The sequence below is a fragment of the Actinia tenebrosa genome, unplaced genomic scaffold (genome assembly GCF_029948245.1).
Source record: "Actinia tenebrosa isolate PJP-AT-01 unplaced genomic scaffold, QUT_ActTen_1.0 PGA_scaffold6__47_contigs__length_16458017, whole genome shotgun sequence".
NCBI lineage: Eukaryota > Metazoa > Cnidaria > Anthozoa > Actiniaria > Actiniidae > Actinia > Actinia tenebrosa.
Genome location: NW_028292583.1, coordinates 12129825 through 12149933, shown reverse-complemented (window position 1 = coordinate 12149933; position 20109 = coordinate 12129825). Strand labels below are relative to the sequence as shown.

The 20109-nt window shown below is 38.1% G+C and overlaps 5 protein-coding genes and 1 non-coding gene across 7 annotated transcripts; 1 reads left to right on the top strand and 5 right to left on the bottom strand.

The window, feature by feature from the left end:
• Position 1: 1 nt before the first annotated feature.
• On the bottom strand, positions 2 to 4314 carry LOC116287801 (uncharacterized). Its single transcript, XM_031694495.2, has 7 exons — positions 3996 to 4314; positions 2960 to 3122; positions 2080 to 2236; positions 1394 to 1547; positions 1045 to 1109; positions 898 to 963; positions 2 to 809 (listed from the first exon to the last, which is right to left on the bottom strand). The coding sequence occupies exons 1-7, from the start codon at positions 4180 to 4182 to the stop codon at positions 513 to 515; spliced, it is 1089 nt and encodes a 362-aa protein (XP_031550355.2). The 5' UTR covers positions 4183 to 4314; the 3' UTR covers positions 2 to 512.
• A 369-nt stretch (positions 4315 to 4683) lies between these two features.
• Positions 4684 to 4755, bottom strand: Trnae-uuc (transfer RNA glutamic acid (anticodon UUC)). Its single transcript has one exon. It is a non-coding gene; the product is annotated as a tRNA-Glu (tRNA).
• A 2161-nt stretch (positions 4756 to 6916) lies between these two features.
• LOC148906105 (DNA damage-regulated autophagy modulator protein 2-like) lies at positions 6917 to 10708 on the bottom strand. Its single transcript, XM_089039444.1, has 2 exons — positions 10223 to 10708; positions 6917 to 8073 (listed from the first exon to the last, which is right to left on the bottom strand). The coding sequence occupies exons 1-2, from the start codon at positions 10589 to 10591 to the stop codon at positions 7597 to 7599; spliced, it is 846 nt and encodes a 281-aa protein (XP_088895570.1). The 5' UTR covers positions 10592 to 10708; the 3' UTR covers positions 6917 to 7596.
• A 520-nt stretch (positions 10709 to 11228) lies between these two features.
• LOC116287812 (uncharacterized) lies at positions 11229 to 14431 on the bottom strand. The gene is made up of 4 exons (XM_031694510.2): positions 14011 to 14431; positions 13355 to 13439; positions 13187 to 13284; positions 11229 to 12828 (listed from the first exon to the last, which is right to left on the bottom strand). The coding sequence occupies exons 1-4, from the start codon at positions 14317 to 14319 to the stop codon at positions 12163 to 12165; spliced, it is 1158 nt and encodes a 385-aa protein (XP_031550370.1). The 5' UTR covers positions 14320 to 14431; the 3' UTR covers positions 11229 to 12162.
• Positions 14432 to 14577: 146 nt separating this feature from the next.
• Positions 14578 to 17333, top strand: LOC148906104 (uncharacterized). 2 transcript variants are annotated; one of them, XM_089038832.1, is made up of 3 exons: positions 14578 to 15143; positions 15310 to 15476; positions 15863 to 17333. In XM_089038832.1, the coding sequence occupies exons 1-3, from the start codon at positions 15048 to 15050 to the stop codon at positions 17142 to 17144; spliced, it is 1545 nt and encodes a 514-aa protein (XP_088894958.1). In that variant the 5' UTR covers positions 14578 to 15047; the 3' UTR covers positions 17145 to 17333. The 2 variants fall into 2 exon arrangements, with proteins under 2 accessions (XP_088894958.1, XP_088894957.1); XM_089038831.1 differs by lacking the exon at positions 15310 to 15476.
• Positions 17334 to 18146: 813 nt separating this feature from the next.
• Positions 18147 to 19310, bottom strand: LOC148906103 (uncharacterized). Its single transcript, XM_089038835.1, has 2 exons — positions 18959 to 19310; positions 18147 to 18788 (listed from the first exon to the last, which is right to left on the bottom strand). The coding sequence occupies exons 1-2, from the start codon at positions 19282 to 19284 to the stop codon at positions 18287 to 18289; spliced, it is 828 nt and encodes a 275-aa protein (XP_088894961.1). The 5' UTR covers positions 19285 to 19310; the 3' UTR covers positions 18147 to 18286.
• Between the last annotated feature and the right edge of the window lie 799 nt (positions 19311 to 20109).

Here is a 20109-nt window from a genome sequence, read left to right as displayed (position 1 = left end):
CGATTGTCATTGTGGGTTTTATTCTGAAGACTACTTGCTTGAGAAAGACAGAGATACGTATTTTAACATTTTTAGGGGCGCGTCGAGTTATTTTCAAATCGCTCAGCAGTTTCCTATTCTACTGACGAAAACTGAGCTGCTGGTAATATCTAAACAGTGTAAGCAGTATGGTTCGATATATTTGCGGTTGTGTGGCGAAGCTGGATTATTGCAAAAAGTCTCAAAGTCTATCTTTATTTTTAAGGTATTTAGATAAATCTTTCAAAGTACGATTTAAAAATTACTTTATAATAAGCTATCGCCCGGGTTCTGTTTACTCTAATCTGAACCAAATGAGAGTAAGACTGGGCAAAGCAAGCAAACTAGTTGTACAGCAGATTGCGTTTTGTTTTTATTGTTAGAGAGTTGATTAAACTCTTCTTCTTAAGTATAGGATTTTCTCTGAGTAAGACTGAATCAGCATAAACATGTACGTCTAACGTCATGTGATGTCATAATATGCATGCTTGGTCCTAGTACCTCTTGCCTGCGGGCTCAGGTTCGTTTTCAAAGTCATAAATATACGACCATTCTTGTTGGCCGTGAGGGTTGGGCTGATTACCATCATGAGTCACGTGTTTCCGTTGTAGTTTCTCCCTCATTGACAGTTGTACCTCTTCCACTTCCGGTTCCGGGAAGCAGTCATCATACTTCTCAGGGTCTGGTATGTAGCAACAGGCCTTGCAGGTTGAGTACTCGGATGGTTTTTCTTCCTTGATGTGTTTGTGGACTATCACGAAGTTAATGACTAGAGACATTATCATGATCATCTGCGCATGCGTAAGAATATACTTTAGAAAGTGTTGCATTGTGTTCCCATGCTCTCACGTGACAAATGAGTTAGAAGAGTGAACTTACCACACCGATGATAATTAAAATCCCCCCGACGAAGGCTGCGACAAAGTAGGGCGTAGCACCAGTTATCTGAATAACAAGTATGATTATTTATTAGATCTATGTCCAAAAAGTCAAATGTAGATCAAACTGTGACAAACGACAACTCACCGCGGTACAGAATTCAGTTAGATCTGTCCCACACACGACGTCTGTGTTGACGATATCATCAATACCTGTTGGGAAAACACTGCTTTATACGAGAACGAACTGCGCTAAAATGGTCAATATGATGCTTGGCTTGTGAAAAAAAGATTCATACAGGTTTCGTATGCCTGTGAAATGGTGCAGGTGAGCGTTCCGTGCCGTGCCGTGCTGTTACCGTGACGGTAATGTGTCAGAGCATTCTGATTGGATGAGCATTAACCTCCCTTGCTGTGATTGGTTCGACAAATATCATTTATTCTCGTGATCAGCCCCATGTGGACCGCACAGGTGGTATAGTGCAAGGATACGTTACCATATTCCTTGAACTCGATGCAAGTTTTTCCGATTTGTTTAACGAGTTTGACTTGGCAGACAGCAAACCCTATCCCCATGAAGATGACAGGGAAGAGAAGAAGGGGTCCAACGATGGTCCAGATTAACCACACAATCATATGCCAGCCAAACAACTAAAAAAACGTTTAACGTTTATTATATACCATGAGTTAGTTGGTCAACTTCCACTATTTATTTGTATTGTTACATAATTACTACTGAAGAAAACGCGCGCGCGTGCTGTGTGCAGTTTTAAAGTACGTGGGGGTTGGCAGAACAAACGAGGGAAGTGGAAGCACGACGCGTAGCGGAGTACTTGACACTTTTCGATCGATCTGCCAATCCCCAAGTGCTTTATAACTCCACAAACCTCCGCAAGCAATTTTTTTATTTCTTTTATAAAATACAAATTTCATGAATGACAAAACGGAAAGTGCGCGCGTTTAGTTTTGCAGACTGAAGGAAGAAAACCTGAGAATCCCTCGTAGGACAAGAGATTGAGACAAGAGATAACATACTTTTGCCGCATGGCGCGAGCAAACAGATATTAATTTTTTCATCTCCGCTTGTTGACATCTTTCTCGACTCCCATTTCTTCATCAAAAGTAGTAGTTAGTAAAACCTAAACCGTCGGCAAGCACTTTTACCAGACTTGAAGCTACTTACCATGAAAATGCAACAACGTCCAGTTAATTTTGATTTCCAACCAGTGTAGACAGAGTATCTCGTTCTTCCCGTAGCTGCTATACCATTTAGTAAAGCCATGAATCCCATACTGCCAAGGAATATCCCCAGAGCAAGTATTCCAAACCTCGCTGTGTCACTAAGAAAACAAAACACATATGAAGAATGCCTCCTGTTCAATTTTACCTGCATGTGTTTTGAATTTGAAATTACAAAGTGAAGAAAAATGGACCAAACTATTGAAGTCCTCCTTGTCCTTTACGGATTTATCAGTGTTCATTTTCTAGGAAGACTGGTTTGTTTACTGTAATCATTTTTTTTCTTAACATTGTTTAAATAAAAATAACCGAAGACCATACTCCCAGACCCGAATGCTGAAGCGTCGTATGGCAGCGCGAAGCATTTACGGCTATGCCAGAGATTTCGACCCCAACACCGCTATCCCCGGGAGGAATTACAGCCTGATCAGGAAGCTCGGCAAAAGCCTAAGGGAGAGGTTAGTCGGCCCCTAGACCGTAAATGATTAACCCCTTGCTATGACCAGTAGACCTGGTGTGTCACTTTTGTCGATGATGGGTAGACACCCACAATCAAAGCTTTCCGTGTGGGATGCGTTTTGAAAAACTATGGCCGCGATGTGTATCAACGCGCAAACTCAGTTGCGTCGTTTTTCTTTTTCTTTGTGACCATTTAACAGAAAACATTTAGAAATCCAAATACTCTGCACCTTAATATGAAATGACGATTATCAAATAAAGTTCATGCTCATGAAAGACAAAAAATAGCAAAAGAATATGAGATTTTCTAGAGAGAAGTAATATGTTCTACAAGTAAGAATTCATTGGTAATAAAAGGTACTCACATGATACTCATCTTGAGCCATTTGTTAAGATGAAAGACCCCTTCATACAACCCAATGCTAAACCCTGTGAAACCGAGGGCAAGCCAGAATGCTGCGATCAATGAGACGACGGGAATACGAGAACAACAGATACAGAAGCACTGCCAACACGACTTGCTGCACACTGCAACGAACAAAATACAAAGTCAGCCACATGGCAATCATAAGCTATATATATGGAACAAAATGACTTGCGATATTTTTGTCAGTCTGTATATTCACCGAGGGGAACTCATTTCATGTGCAAAGTTATTCACTAGTTCATCAGTCTGGCATTCTCAAGATCCAAAAAAAATCAGCTGTTACAAAGCTCTTTACACATTTGAAGCTTGAACGACATATTTTGGAATTGATACTATATACTGAGCGCAGATGAACTTAGTAATACTGGGAAACTGGACTAGTGTTCAGTGACTGAAACAGGAAAGTATTTAGCGTTTTGTTGTGCTAATCAAGTGTCTGGTTCAGTTTGGATAGTAATGATACAGCGGCCGAAGCAGCGTCGAAAAGTGGCAGCAATTCGTTTGAGTATCTCCAAGACTTTTCCCTTAACACATTCGAATAATAATTTTATAATAAAATGGTGAAGTTTTCAGTTAATTTTTACACAGATTTGACTACTATTTAGTTCTTCAATCAGTTCTTTTTCGACGCCCGACTCTGTTTTCTCGCCTGAGTAATATAGCGTTGCTGCTTGCAACCTTTTTATAACATGTTCAACATTGTTTATAAACTTCTCTCGAAAGTCTACTAGTATTCCCCATAATATTGTTATACTTTTTATGTTGTACTGATGTCTCAGAGATACCACAAAGGCTGTTTATTCTCCTTTTGGTAGTGAAATTAAACATGGAAATGGTAAGAACGGTAGAAAAAGAGGTTTTGTGCAGGTGAGTAAAGCATCGACTCGGATGCGTATTTCATCGAAGATGGCATGGATGGATGCACAACTCCTCAAACTCTATCGCATTCTTTTTACATTCAATCCACCACTAACCTGCGCTTTTTCGTAGATTCAAGCAATATTCCTTCGTCCAGCCAAATTTGACCAATCCTCGTACAAACACTTTCTTTGGGTCGATATCCTTAATTTTCCTTATATCTGGGATATTTGACGTATCAAATGGTAGTTTAACAGGTAAGTCTATAGGCGATTCCAGATTGATTCCTCCAAGTTTCACCATCTTTACTCCTCAGTTCTGTAGAGCCGTATTTAGCCGATTATTTTCTCCCTCAGAAGTGAGATTAAGTAAAGTTCTTAGTGTTAGCGGCTGCAAGCGAACACCGCCCTTGCCTTTCCATCCATGCCACCTGTAGACCGGCGCGCGGCCACCCGCCAAACAAACATCAGATCATCCAAAAGAATGAGCGTGCGAGTCGTATTGCGCAGGCGCAGTCAAACACGATCTGGCGGGAATATCAGTCACAATATTTACAAATGATTTTTTTTTATTAGTTAGTGTTTTATAGTATCGCTTCATTTTTAGCAGTTTTTGGTCAATTCCTTATACTTGCTTATATTTGTTTTTCCGAAACATGTTAGGTGTTATCTTGTCGTACCTAGAAGAGTTCCTACTGAGAAATGTAAATATATCATAACAAACAATAAAGATAACTTTGTTGCACAAAAAGATTTTATCATTTTCGTAGATATATATTGAGGATTTGATGTTAAAAAAACTTTTTTCCCATACCGGGAGTCAAACCCGGGCCGCCTGGGTGAAAGCCAGGAATCCTAACCGCTAGACCATATGGAATATTACAAGAGGCGAAGGGCTTAGATATCATTCTATAAAATGTTTAACAAGAATGTTGTCTTTCTTTCCAACGACTTTCAAGTGCATTATTTATGCAACGCAAGATTTATTGATGGCAATTAAATCCAAAACATCAACTAGGTGATAAAGATACGGCATAATATTCAAGTATTTCGAAAATGAAAGAAAAAAAAAGGAAAAAGAAATTGTTGGAATTGTTTAATCTTGTCAATCAGAGAGCCATTGTTTAATCTTATTAATCAAATGTTATCACGTGATAGCTAAGTAAATGCAAATCTTGTTAAAATTTCTTATCTCTTGCAGTTTGGATCCTGTTCCTTCATTTGTGTTTGGAAAATGTAGTGACATTCTTGTGTCTTTTCTAACATGTTTGGTAAATCACTGTCTAACCAATGGAATAATGCCTGATGCTTTAAAAATTGCCAGGATTACACCCATATTGAAGAAATCCGGAGCCGACTGTGAACAGCTTGTGAATTTTCGTCCTGTGTCGAACTTGAAATTCACCTCTAAGTTGATGGAGAAGGTCGTCGCTGTTCAACTTAATCAATATCTGAATGACAATTGTCTTTTAGAGGAATTCCAATCTGCCTACAAGGTTTCTCACAGCACAGAAACGGCGCTCTTGAAAATCCAAAGTGACATCCTTATGTCCATTGATAATGGCAAAGCAGTGGTCTTGGTGTTCTTGGATATGTCGGCCGCGTTTGATACAGTAAATCATAAGATCTTACTGTCAAGACTGTCTGAGAATTTTGGAATAAAAGGAATGGTATTGAAGTGGTTCAATTCATATCTGACAAATAGGAAACAGTTTGTCGCAATCAATAACGCTGTCTCTTCTGTTTGGGATCTAAATGTTGGAGTACCTCAAGGATCAGTGCTTGGTCCGGTTCTGTATGTTTTGTATACGTCCCCGGTAGCTGACATCATCAGGAGCTATGGGCTGAGTTATCATTTCTATGCGGATGATTCCCAACTTTACATTGCCTTCAGTCATAAGTCGCATCAACAGCTTTTGTACGCAAAGGAATGCATTGAGAAGTGTGTTGCAGATATTCAAAGGTGGATGCAAGCAAATGATCTGAAGTTGAATCGAGATAAAACTGAAATTATGCTAATTCACTCTAAATTTAAAGCCTACATTGACCCACCGATCATTCAAATTGGTGATGATGCGATTGATGTTTCCTCAACTGCCACAAACCTTGGTTTTAAATTTGATAAGTTCCTGTGTAGCCATGAACAAATCAAGCAAGTCTGTAAGTCCTCATTCTATTTCATCCGGAACATTGCTAGAATTAGAAAGTTTCTTACTGATTCTTCTACAGAGAGTGTGATTCATGCATTTATTACCTCCAAGTTGGACTATTGTAACTCACTCTACTATGGTCTCCCGAAATATCTTTTGAAAAGGCTTCAGTATATTCAGAACTGTGCAGCTAGATTAGTAGTTCAAGCGAGTAAATTTGATCATGTCACTCCAGTTTTGATAAAATTGCACTGGCTTCCTGTCCGTTTCCGAATTATATTCAAGATATTGCTCATTGTGTACAAGTGCTTGCATGATATGGCTCCCCCATACCTGGCTGATGCTATAAAACCGAGGAAAAATTTGCGCACTCTCAGATCTACAACCATGGAGTATCTAGAAGAAAAAAGATCTCGTCTGGTGACCTATGGTGACAGATCTTTTTACGTTGCTGGCCCTAAACTGTGGAATGACCTCCCACTTCAAATTAGGAAAAGTTCTTCAATCCAATTATTTAAAAAAGAACTGAAAACTCATTTGTTCAAGAACTTTGTCTCCTCTGGTTCAAAGTGAACATCAATGAACTATGACATTTCATTAATATTGTAACATACGTCTGGTATTTATTTTATTTCTTATTGTGAAGCGCCATGAATTTTGATATGTGCGCTATATAAGTTCCATTATTATTATTATTATTATTATTATTATTATTATTATTATTATTATTATTGATAAGATTATATTTCGACCCATCTTATTTGCACCTCTCATTATAGCTCGGTTTATTTTCCTGAGATGGGTCTGGACCCCATATTAGATTGGGTCCTATTCAGACAAGTCCCTCTGTTATTCTGGCCCCTACATGAAACAAATGAGGAAAACAAATTCAGCCTTCACCTTTATTCATATTTATTCATACAACCAGTAAAAATAGGCAAAAATAAATATGACATTCAGATCTGTACAAAGACGAAGGAATTGCTACCCTTCAAATGACAATAAACGACAGTTAACAAGTACGGTAATCCCCTTACGATATTCCACTCGCTTTAATCCCTTTTATTAAATACCATAAAAATAACGTTTAGAATACTATTATCCTATAGAATGCTTCGAGACCCAATAACTTGTATTAGGATAATATTTATAGTATTAATATCTATTGATTATTCCGACATGATATGAGAGTATTAGACCAAAGAAATATCTCTCTCTCGACGCCATTGTCATATTGAACAAAAATGACTAACACGAAAACATGTCATTGAAACCCTGGGAATAAGTGAAAATTAAAACTAAATGTGTCCTCAATTGGAAGAAGGTAGATTGAGAGACTTTTACCAAGAGATGAAATAAACGTATTAAATATATTATAGTGTTTTCTTTGTAAGCATGTAGGAATATGACGTAATTAACAGGAGTCATACCAAAAGAACCACAAGGATCTATGACATGACCTAAATAGAAAGTGATTATTTTTAGTGATATCAAATCTGATTATTCAGTGTTTTTGGTTGAGTCTTTCTTGCTACCTTCTACCAAACAAGACCGTGTTTTCTTGAACACTACTGATCACTGTCGTCCCCAGTTTCACTATTGATGCGCCCAAATGTTGAATATTTCTCTACAGATAGACTACTATATCCATCTAAACTACAATGAACACTAAGAGAAATTTTCTGAAATTCTTTGAAGAACGTGGACACCAAGATGGCGAAGCAAGACGTACCAACCCATTCACAAACATTACTGAGAACATGGAGAGCGTAGCCAGCATTCTCGGGTTTCCATTGCTGGATGCTGTTTTTGGTACCGCTTCTGATGAACGCCTTGTAGGCAGGGATCTCGGCCAGGAAGAACGTCAAGCCACAGATGGAGGTAAGGATAGTCAAGAATAAACGTACGCCAAACATACACATGGTATTGTAACCAGCCTTGGCGAAGTTATAAGTGATGATCGTCTGGGCCCAGAAATAAAACGTACCTCCAGAAAACAAGCATATACTTCCAATATCATGAACTACCATCATAGCATGATGTTCCTGTAGAACGAGAAAAAATGGGGTACAGAGCTGGTTAAGATATGATGACAGCCCGGTAAAATACAATTAATTGCCTGAAGTTGAGGATCATTCCTCGACTTGAGGATACGGATGATCCTCATAATGCTTCAGTGAATAAAGAGAATTTTTTGGTCAAAACCGCCCAATGCCCCTTTTTGTCGGCCAAGTATAATCATCTAACTATTACTATTCATCTCGTTTGACTTTGACTCGAGTTCAAATCTACGCCTGGGTCTGAAATATTTTCTTAAAAATATATAAAATATTTATGAAATGAATTTTTTGAACAAAATACCAAGGAATCATTCGTCCATTAAAAAAATAACGAGGGGAGCCTCTCGATTCAGTTTTAAGGTTCACGAGAATCGTTATTTTTTGAAAAGATTATGATATTTTCCAGTTTTAGTAGTGCTTGTGCATTGCCAGGTCTTTAGCGATGGATAAATTTATGTAATAGATCAATGTTAACTCAGGGAAAGATAGCCATTTGAATGAATAAATTCCGCATGATATATAAGACATATAACTCTGTATCAAAGGGCCGTTTTTTCGCCGTTTTTTTCGCCGAGATTTTAGCCTTATAAAATAGCCATTTAATGTCAATTTTGAGTCTTTGTTAGGCTAAGTATCTAATCTTTTTGTACACTGGAAGGAAGGTAGTTTTGAATCATTGCTTAACGACGATGTTATGCGTAAGAAAGACACATTCTGCGGGGGTGTTCTCGTTGCCTCGCAATGGTACATGATATTAAGGCATCTCATGGTAAAACACAGATCGCGATTTTACACTTATCTTAAATCACGGCCACGAAAGGCGAAAAATTCATACAACACTGCTTTAAAACTGTTGTCTGTCGATCATTCAAACACGGGAAATTCAGTATATTAGGCGCACTTGCTAGCAAACCCACTTTGGTCATGATGCCTTTGACGTCCACCAAACCCCTTCAATTTGTTTTAGTACAGTTTTCACGCATGGAAAAGAGGAAAAAGATATTACCAAACCGGTTAATACTAATTCTCTTTTCCCTTTTATCAGAAAAATGGTTTACCCTAAAATTGTTTTATCGCAAAAATGGTAGCAAATCCCAGTTCGTTATCGTAGTTTATTCCTTTTAGTGGACCGATCGATGCACAATTCTATCCTACATGGAACATTCTATTGATCTGTAGAAACCTAAAGACCCTTGACAAACAATCAAGCATTTGCAGGCCTTTGTCACCACTTGGACAGTAGTCCGATTATTTACTCCAAAGGTGTAATAAATGTTTTTTACGAAGGGGACAAATGGTTCTGAAGGTAAAAAATGGTGCGATTAAAACCGGACCAACCGTGGTGGCTAGAGCCATTCATTGGTGGTTTATGGTTTTTTACTTGTTGCTCGACTAATGTCACGACAAAAAAATTGGCCATCATTTTATTTGTTATAAAAAAAGCGACGTTTGAGATAAAAATCAAGTATAAAAGTTTAATTTCTATAATGTTTTGGAAGCATAAAGGAGGTCGTGAGGAATTCAAAAGGGACACGTACAAGATCAGCAAGAATAGAACTTCAAAATCTAATGATTCTTTACTAAAAAAACTGAGTAAAATGGTGTGAAACAAAACCAACGGTGTTTACCTCTAGACTAAATATGAACCGTACGTATTTTCAGAAGTACCTGTAGTGAATTTGGTCCATCCGAAACAATAAAACGGTGAGCGTAAGAGTAAAATATGTTTCTAAATTCATTTTAATGGTCAAAAATACTAAGTACTATAGTGGTTGTTGTTCTGGATCATTGCACATGGATGACTTACAGCGTCATTGAATAAAAACCCTTAAGTGATTCCCTTAACACATAAACATATATATGGTATCTTAAATATATCTATTATTAACCGACTAGAGTGTTCATTTCAGTTATTGCAGTTAGAAATGAACTTCATGTCGATATCTAAGCTATGTTTGAAGTCGAGTGTTGATGCAGTTAGCACATAAATCAACAGTATCATATGTTGGATTATATATGGCTGTGACTTCGCTATAAAACACACCTTCTCAGTGTTGAAAGACGGCTTTTAAAAATAAATAGGCTCGTAAAATAAAACTAAGATCACTTATAGAATAATTTGAAAATGTCTTACCCTTTCTGATTTAAAATTCCCCACCAGAGTAGCGCCGAATGCGCTCAAAGATCCTAGGACTATAGAACCTTGATTTAGTTTCTGAAGTGTATTTCCTTTGAGTTCTTCGACTGTTCCTGTCGCTAGAATCTCCCGAACTTGGAAATAGCGAATCACCATTAGCACCAAGACTGAGTAAGCAATGAAGTTGAAGCTTTCAGAGAATAAAGCATTCTCTGGGATCTTCAGACCTGTGTCACTTATGGCAGGAACGTAAGGATAAATATGGCCTCTAGAAGTGGCGATTGTGTAGCAAATGGCCAGTGCAATTCCTGCGAAGAGAGACCAAAACATCGGCAAATAGCCGAGTCCTGGCTTTAGACAAGACATTGGTCAACTTGATTTCTTCATGAGCTTCATAGGTGAATGAGTACAAGGTAAGCAACAAAGCGAATTCAGACTCTTGGGAAAGCGAAGTTAATGCTCCCGCCTCATCAAGAAACAGAAAAACAATTGAAATTTATGCAAATCTATTCAATGCCCAACAAAGACTTACTGCTAGTTATTTGCATAATCCAAAAAGAGATTTAAAATGCTGTCAGCAGGGATGTCTAAACATCATTGAAAAGACATTTATGAATCATTCATCTTTTGTGGGGACGGAAGCCGTTAAATCACATCAAAAATGAGAGAAACGTTGATATTTTTCAGGGTTTTTCTGTCCATTGCTTTTTGGTGTATTTGAATAGTCAAGCCGAGTGTGACGTAGGTAAAATCCTCAATACCGAATATCCAACAGTCATGAGTGGGACATGAGTGGGACTATATAAGACTAATATATAGTATACAGAGGAAACATTGAACACCAAAAATCCTACATTTATTTAGTTCAGTGTTATCATTTCAGAAAGCGTCAAATCAGCAGTTTATTTCGGCAATTCCGCAGTTGGTTGGTCCGTGTTTGTGCGGCTACCAACTGGTCATAAAGTATGGGGAGTAGGGAGGGGGGGGGGGGAGGGAGGGGGGGGCAAAATTTGCAGCTGCAGAAGATCTGGTTAGGAAGTATGTAGAACATCTGCAGTACCTTCGAATGAAAAAATTAAAAGGGCAAATGAAAAGAAAAAAATAAGGAAGCAGAGAAACTTAAAGTATACGAAGACTATGACTGGAAAAACACACAAGAAAGCGGAATGCTTAAAAAGCAGAGGGTTGCGGTCTTGGACCTCTTTTAAAAAAGCACAACTTGCTTAAGCGAAAAATGTACAAAAGTGAGAAAGTCCAATTAATAAATGCTTGGCTGTCTATGCAGCTTTTAAACACTACGACAACTACAACAGAGGAAGAGCATGACGAAGATGGTACTTCACGCGAGGACACTGAAGATGATGATAATTCATGTGAGGACACTGATGAGGATATACTGAAGATTTGGATAGCGACGAAGAAACTGTTATTGCTACTCATGAAATAGGAATTACTGATAGTGAGAAAAACGATGACAGAGAGAAAGAAGAAGCCGAAACAGTCAATGTTACAAGAAGTGGTAGACATGTGCAACCAAGAAAATTCTTTTGGGATTTAGATTGAATAGTATAGGTAAATCTGATCAGTGGATCCTTTTTTCAGGGGTGGATCACATCTGCAATTTTGCTTCTAAACTGGGGTTGGTCATCATATTTCCAGCATCATTTTATAATGGGCCAAGATAAAAAAACACTGATTGTATTCTGATTTTGCCCCCACCCCCTGTACTTTATGACCAGTCCCTAAACACTGGGTTATATGAAAAAGAAACCAGTTTTGCTTAATCAGATCAGTAATCATACATATTATATTCTTATTGTTCCCCCTGAAAATAGAACATTAGCCAGCTCTAGTTCAAAGTTAACTTCCAATGATGAGCCGGCGATTCTCTTGATCAGCTCGTCCGTGATCATCAGGAAAGTGAGGCTTAAGGACGCTTACTTGATGAAAAGGACGATAAACATCACGAGAAAAGCCACGTTAAGCAAGAATGTTTCATTCTTGGAAGCTGTAGCTGTAGGATGCTTCTGGGGACGACCTAGCTTAGCGAGCAGTCTATATACATCATCTGTGATGAGTCGCTCCGCCCCTTGCTTCACCAAACTGTCAATCACTGCATCCTGACCAACATCCTCCTGTTTGCTATTTTTCATACTATATATCGTATATGCTCCAGCGCTGATGTTAGGGCTGTAGTTATTCCTCAGGGTCTGGAATGTGTTGTTCGAGTAGAGAGGGTTATCGTAAATCTTGTAGTTCATGTCCAAGAAAGTGGCATTGATAGCTTTTGGTACATCTCCAGTTTGGAACAGGCCTTTGATGAATGCTGTTCCATTTGGGATTCGTTTGATGCATTCTTCCATGCCTGGGACTTGAGACACCTGCTTGTATACTCCGTCGAACCATGATGGAAGCCAGTAATTTGGTTGGTAGAAGAAACCTGTGGGAATGTTAGGATTTTCAAGATGTGCTGCAAGACTCTTGATGGGATCAAACGATATAATAGATGCCTGGTTAACCAATCCCATTTCTTTAACCACTTGTGCCACTTTACGTCCCACGTTATAGCTCTCTCTTAGATCGCGCAGTCTGGATGGCTTGATCTGCGGTTTTGAAAAAAAGCTTACCATCAGGTGGGAGTCGATAGGGAAACTCCGTAGACGTACGTTAACCGCACCTACACGTTGTGATTGAATGAATTACTCAAATACAATGGGAAGCCATTTTGATATTACGGCATGTCGTACTGTGTACGTGCTTTAAAACCGTACCGTACGTCTACCATTCATACCTGATTATTTTTATGGAAACTGAGCCATTTCACTGTTACGGCATGCATGTCGCACCGTGTCAATATACGTGCTGTAAAACTGTCAGCTCTATCGCGTCCATACCGACTCAAGAAGTTGATAATGTCTTGAGCAACTCAAAACAAGGCGTGTGTATATATATGTGTTTTACCTCTAGGTACATGAGTTTGTCACTCTCCTTCATAGCATTCAGCACATCTCTCAGCATTGGAATAGGACGACGCTTAGAATAATTGTAAACATTACCATCTGTAAAGAACAATATATCATTTGGTAAAATTCAAGTTTGTTTAGGCTACCTGTGGTGCGATCAACTTACCGTAATTCAAAGACTTGGGCAGTTCAATCTTAGTTAGCTCTTCTGCGGTTGTTTCCCACATGGTCTTGCTTACTCCAGTTAATTTCTGTTGAAAGAAGGGAAATGTGTGGTTTCAGTATAGCAGTATAGTCCCTGGCTATGGCAATATGTTCACCATATGCTTACATGTGCTTAGATTGTTTTTGAATCGTTATGAATAAAAACACACTACGGAGGAGAGTTTTAATTTTGTGTTTTCACTGTTTTTGTCGCAGTCAACACAAACGATTGTCGAACTGTTGAACGTAAGAATTAGAAATCCCTGGCGCATGCGCATGCGAAAATACTGAAAATAATTCACTTTCTTCCAAATCACAGCGTGTCTGAGTTAATGTTGTTTGATCAGGGACTAAGCTTTGATGTCCAACGAAAAAGCCTCTTAATATTGTGACATTAAAGCTAGATAGTAAATTTCTAGAATTGATAAGATTGATACTATTTAGCACAAGAGCTTTTTCGCGGGTTCAAATAATCAGCATTACATGCACTCTGCATGATATCAATCATTTACAGCAAATATTCAGTAACGAATCCACCAAACGAGGCCTGATCATGTTAGCTGTTAACGAATTATGAACCATCAAAAACCTGTCTACAAATAATTTCACTAGCCATACCATTGTGTTATCGTCATGAAAAACCACTAATTCTTCGTCCTTGGTCAAATAGATATCTAGCTCAAAGCCGTCAGCATTTGTCTCCAGAAGACTAGTGAATCCTTCTAACGTGTTTTCTTGGTATTTCCGTAGGTTGCCTCTGTGTCCGATCACTAACGGTTTAGCTTTCTTGTACATCAAATGGTTGGCTGGGATTGACCTCATCTTGGTCGTGTAGCATGGAGTATAACACTCTCCCGTAAAACAAATGCTAGAAAATACAGAGAAGACGAAAAGAAAGAGTGCCTTAGAGAGGAGTGTAACCGCCATGTTTAGAACTGGAGGGTCAAAGGTTACACGATCGTAAAGTCAGTCGACGGAAATATTACAGATGAAAACTGATAAAAAGGATCATATGATATTAGATTGCGATGCAGAATGACACACGATATATTAACGAAACTAATACTGTGTTTTTATTGGCCGCTTGCAATGTGGTGTCATTTACTTTCCTTATATACTCTTTTTGGTTTAAAAACAGCTGTTCTTTTAAGCAATAAAAAATTAAATAGTAATCTTTTAGTAAAACGACGCCATCTTGCAAACGGCCTAGAATGCGCTGTAAGTAAAATAAGAATGAAAGAAAGAGAGAGAAAGAAACTAAGGAAGAACGGAGGAAAAAAAGAATGCGCAGAAAACTAACACAAGAGAAAAATAATCAAGAAAGAAAGAAAAAGGATCAGGCAAACGACCCTTCCCTTTGATCAAAGGAACCAAGGCAGGAAAGGAAGTAGACTTTCCGCGCCGAGTCCACCGCCTCATTTTAAATACTATGTTCTAATCTACAACTGCAATTTCTAGCCTGTGTTGCAGACTCGATTGTTTTTACGGAGAACAAGCTATTTTTCTCCTCCAAAATCTCGCTTCGCTTCAACCAATAGACCCTTTCAGCTTCCTACGTCACCGATCGGTCACGTGGTCTGAAATGGGTAAACACACGCACGCTTCAAGCACGCTTCAGCCAAATACTATCGAAGTGGAAAATTAAAAGCTCGAAAATGGTTCACTATTGTTGCGTGTTCAATTGTTATAATAGTTCAAACGATACGACGCTTTCATTTCATGGATTCCCAAAAGACAAAAGTCTTCAAAAGGTGAGTTAAAATTCTTTTAGTTTTGTCAAACAATCAGGTGTTGACAGACTACAATGTCGTCTCTTGAAGGGTGCGCTTCACGAAATCTTTCATTAAGACTTAAATACCGGACTTTAATATAAGCTTAACACTTCAGCAAACGCCTTTTCCTATGTCTATAATGTAGAAGTGGACGTCAAGAATAAAGAGAGATCCAAGTAAAGACTTCAGGATAACACCCAGCACAAAAGTTTGCTCTTCACATTTTTTAGATACGGACTACAAGTTCTTAGACAGCAAATCTAGACGACTGAAGGAAGAAGCATGTCCCTCGATTTTTTCGTGGTCCAAAACGTAGGTTACGGTACTAATCTACCTTTGAAATTAAGGAGAAACTACTGAAGACATAATATATAATAAGTCTCCAGTCATAATGTATGACAGGGGTGGGAACTGATTTTTTTACACAAGGAAAATTTAAGATCCCCCTTGTGATAAGAAAAAAATTCTTGAACGCCCCTTCCCTAGAATAGGCCAATAAAAATTTAGACATGAACTCAAAATCTGCAGTCTTCAAAAAAGAGAGACCCCCTAAACTCATTAAAAAAATTGTGATCCCCCCCCAAATGTCATCTGCCCCCTCCCCCCCCCCCCCCCCCTCCCTCCCTGCCATACATTACTATGAATGAAGGCTAATATGTACTTAAAATTTTAATACAATTTTCCTTTTTCATTTATAGAGAGAGCAATGAAAGACCTCTATCAGTCAGAAGAGAACAACTTCAAAGGAAAAGAGAAATGCTTAAAGATGAAGAAACAGAATCAGCCTCTGAAGGAGAAGGATTTTATGATATGGCTTCAGAATCTACAGCAAATCGTGGCAATCAAACAGATTTGGACATCCCATGTTCTCACCAACTATCAATAAAAATGTTAAAAACAAGGTGCCCTACTTCCAAAAAAGGAGAGAGGTTTTTCTCACATCACACTGGATTCAAAAACTACATGCAGTTTAAGGAATTTCTTGAATTTGTAGTACCGGGATTAAAAAGAGAAAACATTGTATACTGGGGAACAGACCAAGCACGCAATAATCGTATAGATACTTCAGCTTTGTTCAAGTCAATACAGGAAACCAAGCATTCAGATTCTGAGGACAGTAAAAGTGATGATAATTCTAGTAGTGGAGAGTTGGATGGTGATACTGAATATGAAGGGAATGGCAGAAGTGGAAATAAGGCAAGAAAACACAAGTTAGATCTGGAAGATGAATTTTTACTATTCATGATGAGGCTTAAATTAGGACTCACTGTCACTGATTTGTCATTTCGTTTTAACATTGCTGAGGGATCTGTAAGTAATATGATAACCACATGGTTAAATTATTTGTATATTCACTTAGGAGAGCTTAAGATGTGGCCCCACAGAAATATTTTACTTAACAATATGCCCTCAGATTTTAAAGAAAAATACCCCAATAATATCATTATCATTGATTGTACAGAACTCAAGATAGAGACACCTTCATCTTTTGTAAAACAGTCACAGAGTTACTCATCATATAAGAGTACTAATACTTTAAAGAGCCTTGTGGGAGTTGATGCCAAAGGAGGGTTTATTTTTATATCACAGCTATATACTGGGTCTATATCTGACAAGCAAATAGTAACAAGGTCTGGGTTTTTGAATATTCTAGAAAGGAAGTTATCACTTAGGGAAATATTACCTACTGACTCCATAATGGCTGATAAAGGTTTTGACATAGAGAGTGAATTAAAGGGTATTGGTTTGCAATTAAATATACCACCATTTTTGGGCTCAGAAGCTCAGTTTCAAGAGTCAGATGTATTAAAAACTCAAACAATTGCTCAACATAGAATACATGTAGAAAGAGCCATAGGAAAAGTCAGGAGGTTTGGGATTTTTTCAAAGCCATTACCTATATCCTTACTTGGTACTGTTAACCAACTTTGGACAGTCTGCTGTGTAATAAGTAACTTCATGGACCCTATTTTAGAGTAGCAGACTAATACCTGCCATCCTGTTGTTATACAATTCAGCAAAAGTGGAGCCTACAACACACTGATATGACACGTTCCTTAACTAAGGGAATGATGAACTATTACAGGGAATGGAATGTGGTTTAAATAGGTCATAATAGTTATCAAGGTGTAAACCCCATGTTTGAAATAAAAATTTTAAAACCTTGAACATTGTCTTGAAACACTTTAACAGCTGTATATTATTCCTTGTAAGTTTTAACCACCTGCATTTATTCAAATGACTAACTTCTATTCAGGCATTCTGTACCACAACCAAATATTATTTGCATAACAGTAATTACTGAGGGTGTAACACTAAACAGTTTATCATACAAGGAACTGTAAAGCATGCCTGAAATAAAAGTCTTTCAGTTTAGGCAGAACTTGATCACAGTATGCCTCATCAAAATAGACTCTTTGTACATTCATTTCTTTAGATACTGTTAAATAGACTGCAAAATCACACCACCTTGCTTTTGACAAAGCAAGCTGTCCCTGCACTTGTGCATAGTATCCAGCCTTATGGTTCTTCTTTAAGCAGTACTTTCCATCAACAATCTCACAGGTAAACTTTGGGTCCTGACAAGCATCTTCAAAGGTCATGTCCCTCCAAGTGAAAGGGCATTTGATCTCTAGAAGCCCAAATGGCTCTTTTTCTGTTGGATCAAATACTTTTGCATCTGGTGTTGCACCAAGGAAAGGCAGTGAAGGATTGACAGCAAGCCCTGCCTCAAAGACAGTGAATTTTTTTGTTTTTCTTTTGCATTTCACATGCATATATAGCTCGTGCTTTCAGCTCATTTTGTCTCCCATGCCTTATTGACTCTACATTTGACAGGTCTTTAGGATCAAAAATGCTTTGCAAAAATGACTCTGTTGGTTTTTTCTTACGGTGAAGTACTGCACCAAAATTTGAGGCTGTTAGTCTTTTCTTTCTTGCTTCAAACCATTCAGGAAGTAATGATTGTCCTACAGTTTTGTCAAAGAGTTCCTGAGCCCTCTCAAGAGTTAATGTTATAGATGATAAAACTCTTACTTCTTCAGGCGTAAGATTTTCAGGAGGCACAAAGGGAATATTGTCAATTGCACCTACTGGTAAACTAGGGAATGGCTTTACATACTTCAATACATCACTCTCACTTCTGATGTTTTCTTCTCGCCTATCAAACACAAACTGTATTTCTTCATTGTTTTCATCAAAAAACTGATAACCCAGGTATGACCCGATGGGAACATTGCCAATAGCAGTGTTAATGAGATTTGTTGGTTCTTGATCCAACAAAAGGTAGGATGCAGGAGGTTTTTATCGCGATTGCTGAGTTGAGAACATTCCTTAAACACTGTCTCTCTATTCCAACTTTCACCTTTTAGTTCTGTTGATCTGGCATCGTAAATTTTGCAGTGAACAGGTGGTTTCTTTCTTTCTCCCTTTTTATCTGTGTCTGCACAGTCAAAAAAGCAGCTCATAACTGGTTCAGGTTGAATTTGCGGACCCCTAGGCTTATGCCAAGTCTGTGGCATACTTGTGCATGTTTTGTCTGCTGGAATCTCATTGAGATTTAACATAAACCAGTGATTCAGCGTATACAATAATCCAAATAAGTGATTACAGTGTCCTCCATTCCTTGTGAACAAAACAAAAAATCGATATTACTCATCGTATTGATCAATAAATATCGGATAAACTTCGGCACTGAACTTATAGTATGCCGATCGCTTCATTTGCCACAAATGGAAACATTGAATAAATTGAAACAATTTAAAACTTAACACAGAAATTCACGTGGCTCTTACCCGGCTTTGCACGAACATTTGGCTTTGATTATTTTAGTTTTTTTATCTTCAGTCCCAACTTCTAGCTCCATTGAATGCGGGGATTCCGTTTTCCTCTGGCTTCGATAGCACTGTGCCTTGACTTTCGTCGTATGAATACTTCCTGGCATTTTGTCAACATGTACATCGTGAATATAAGCTTCGGCAAAGAATTTGTATCCTTTTTCACCAATGTTCTTTTTACCACAGCCTTTTAAGTGCTCAAGTACATTTGGATACGAAATTTCAGGTAAAAATGAAAGTGATTTTCGCCAAACCACACCAGTGTCCGCCATATTGGATTTCATTTTGTTTACCCATTTCAGACCACGTGACCACGAAGCAAAAAGGGTCTATTCGAGAGACTTCTCGAAAGACAAGAGCCGGATTTCCATGCAAGGCTGGGCAAGTCCAGCCACTGGTTGATACGGATCTCTCAAGGATACTGGTCTTCGAGTCTCGATTTTCAAAACGAGTCTCGATTTTCAAAACGTGTCTCGATTTCCAAGAACGAGTCTCGATCTCTAACGACATGTCTCGATTCCCAAAAACGAGTCTCGATTCAATCGAGGGGGTTTTAATGGACGAGGGACGATCGAGGAGGCTTTTTGGAAATCGAGGAAGTATTCCTCTCGTGTGATTTAAGAAACAATTAGTAATGATCCTGAATGTGTGAAATGAAAACTATAAATGTGGCGGTGACGGCAAAAAGAGAAGAAAAAAGAAAAGAAATTTGTATGCTGGACTAGTGGAACAAAGTGTAACAACGACAAACAGACTTGTTGTGGACAATATATAAAAGAAAGCAAGAGACTAAAGGCTTTATCTTTTTTTCTTTCGGGCTTTATTTTCTGTGCTGAGTTATATTTCCTCATTTCCATTTTTCTCAGCACACATTTGATTAGGCATTTCTTGTCTTTGAATTTTAAATTGGAGCATCTAATATCTTTTATATATAACGTCTCAATCCTTCCGTTCTTCTCCTGAATTCAAAAATGACTATCTCAAGACTGATAGAAATATGATGCATACATACGCCCTCATTTTTGCAACGAGAACGCAGTATAAACAAAAAAGGCATGGTTAAAGTTTCATGTATCAGTATGGCATAAGTTTGGAATAAGTTTTCACAG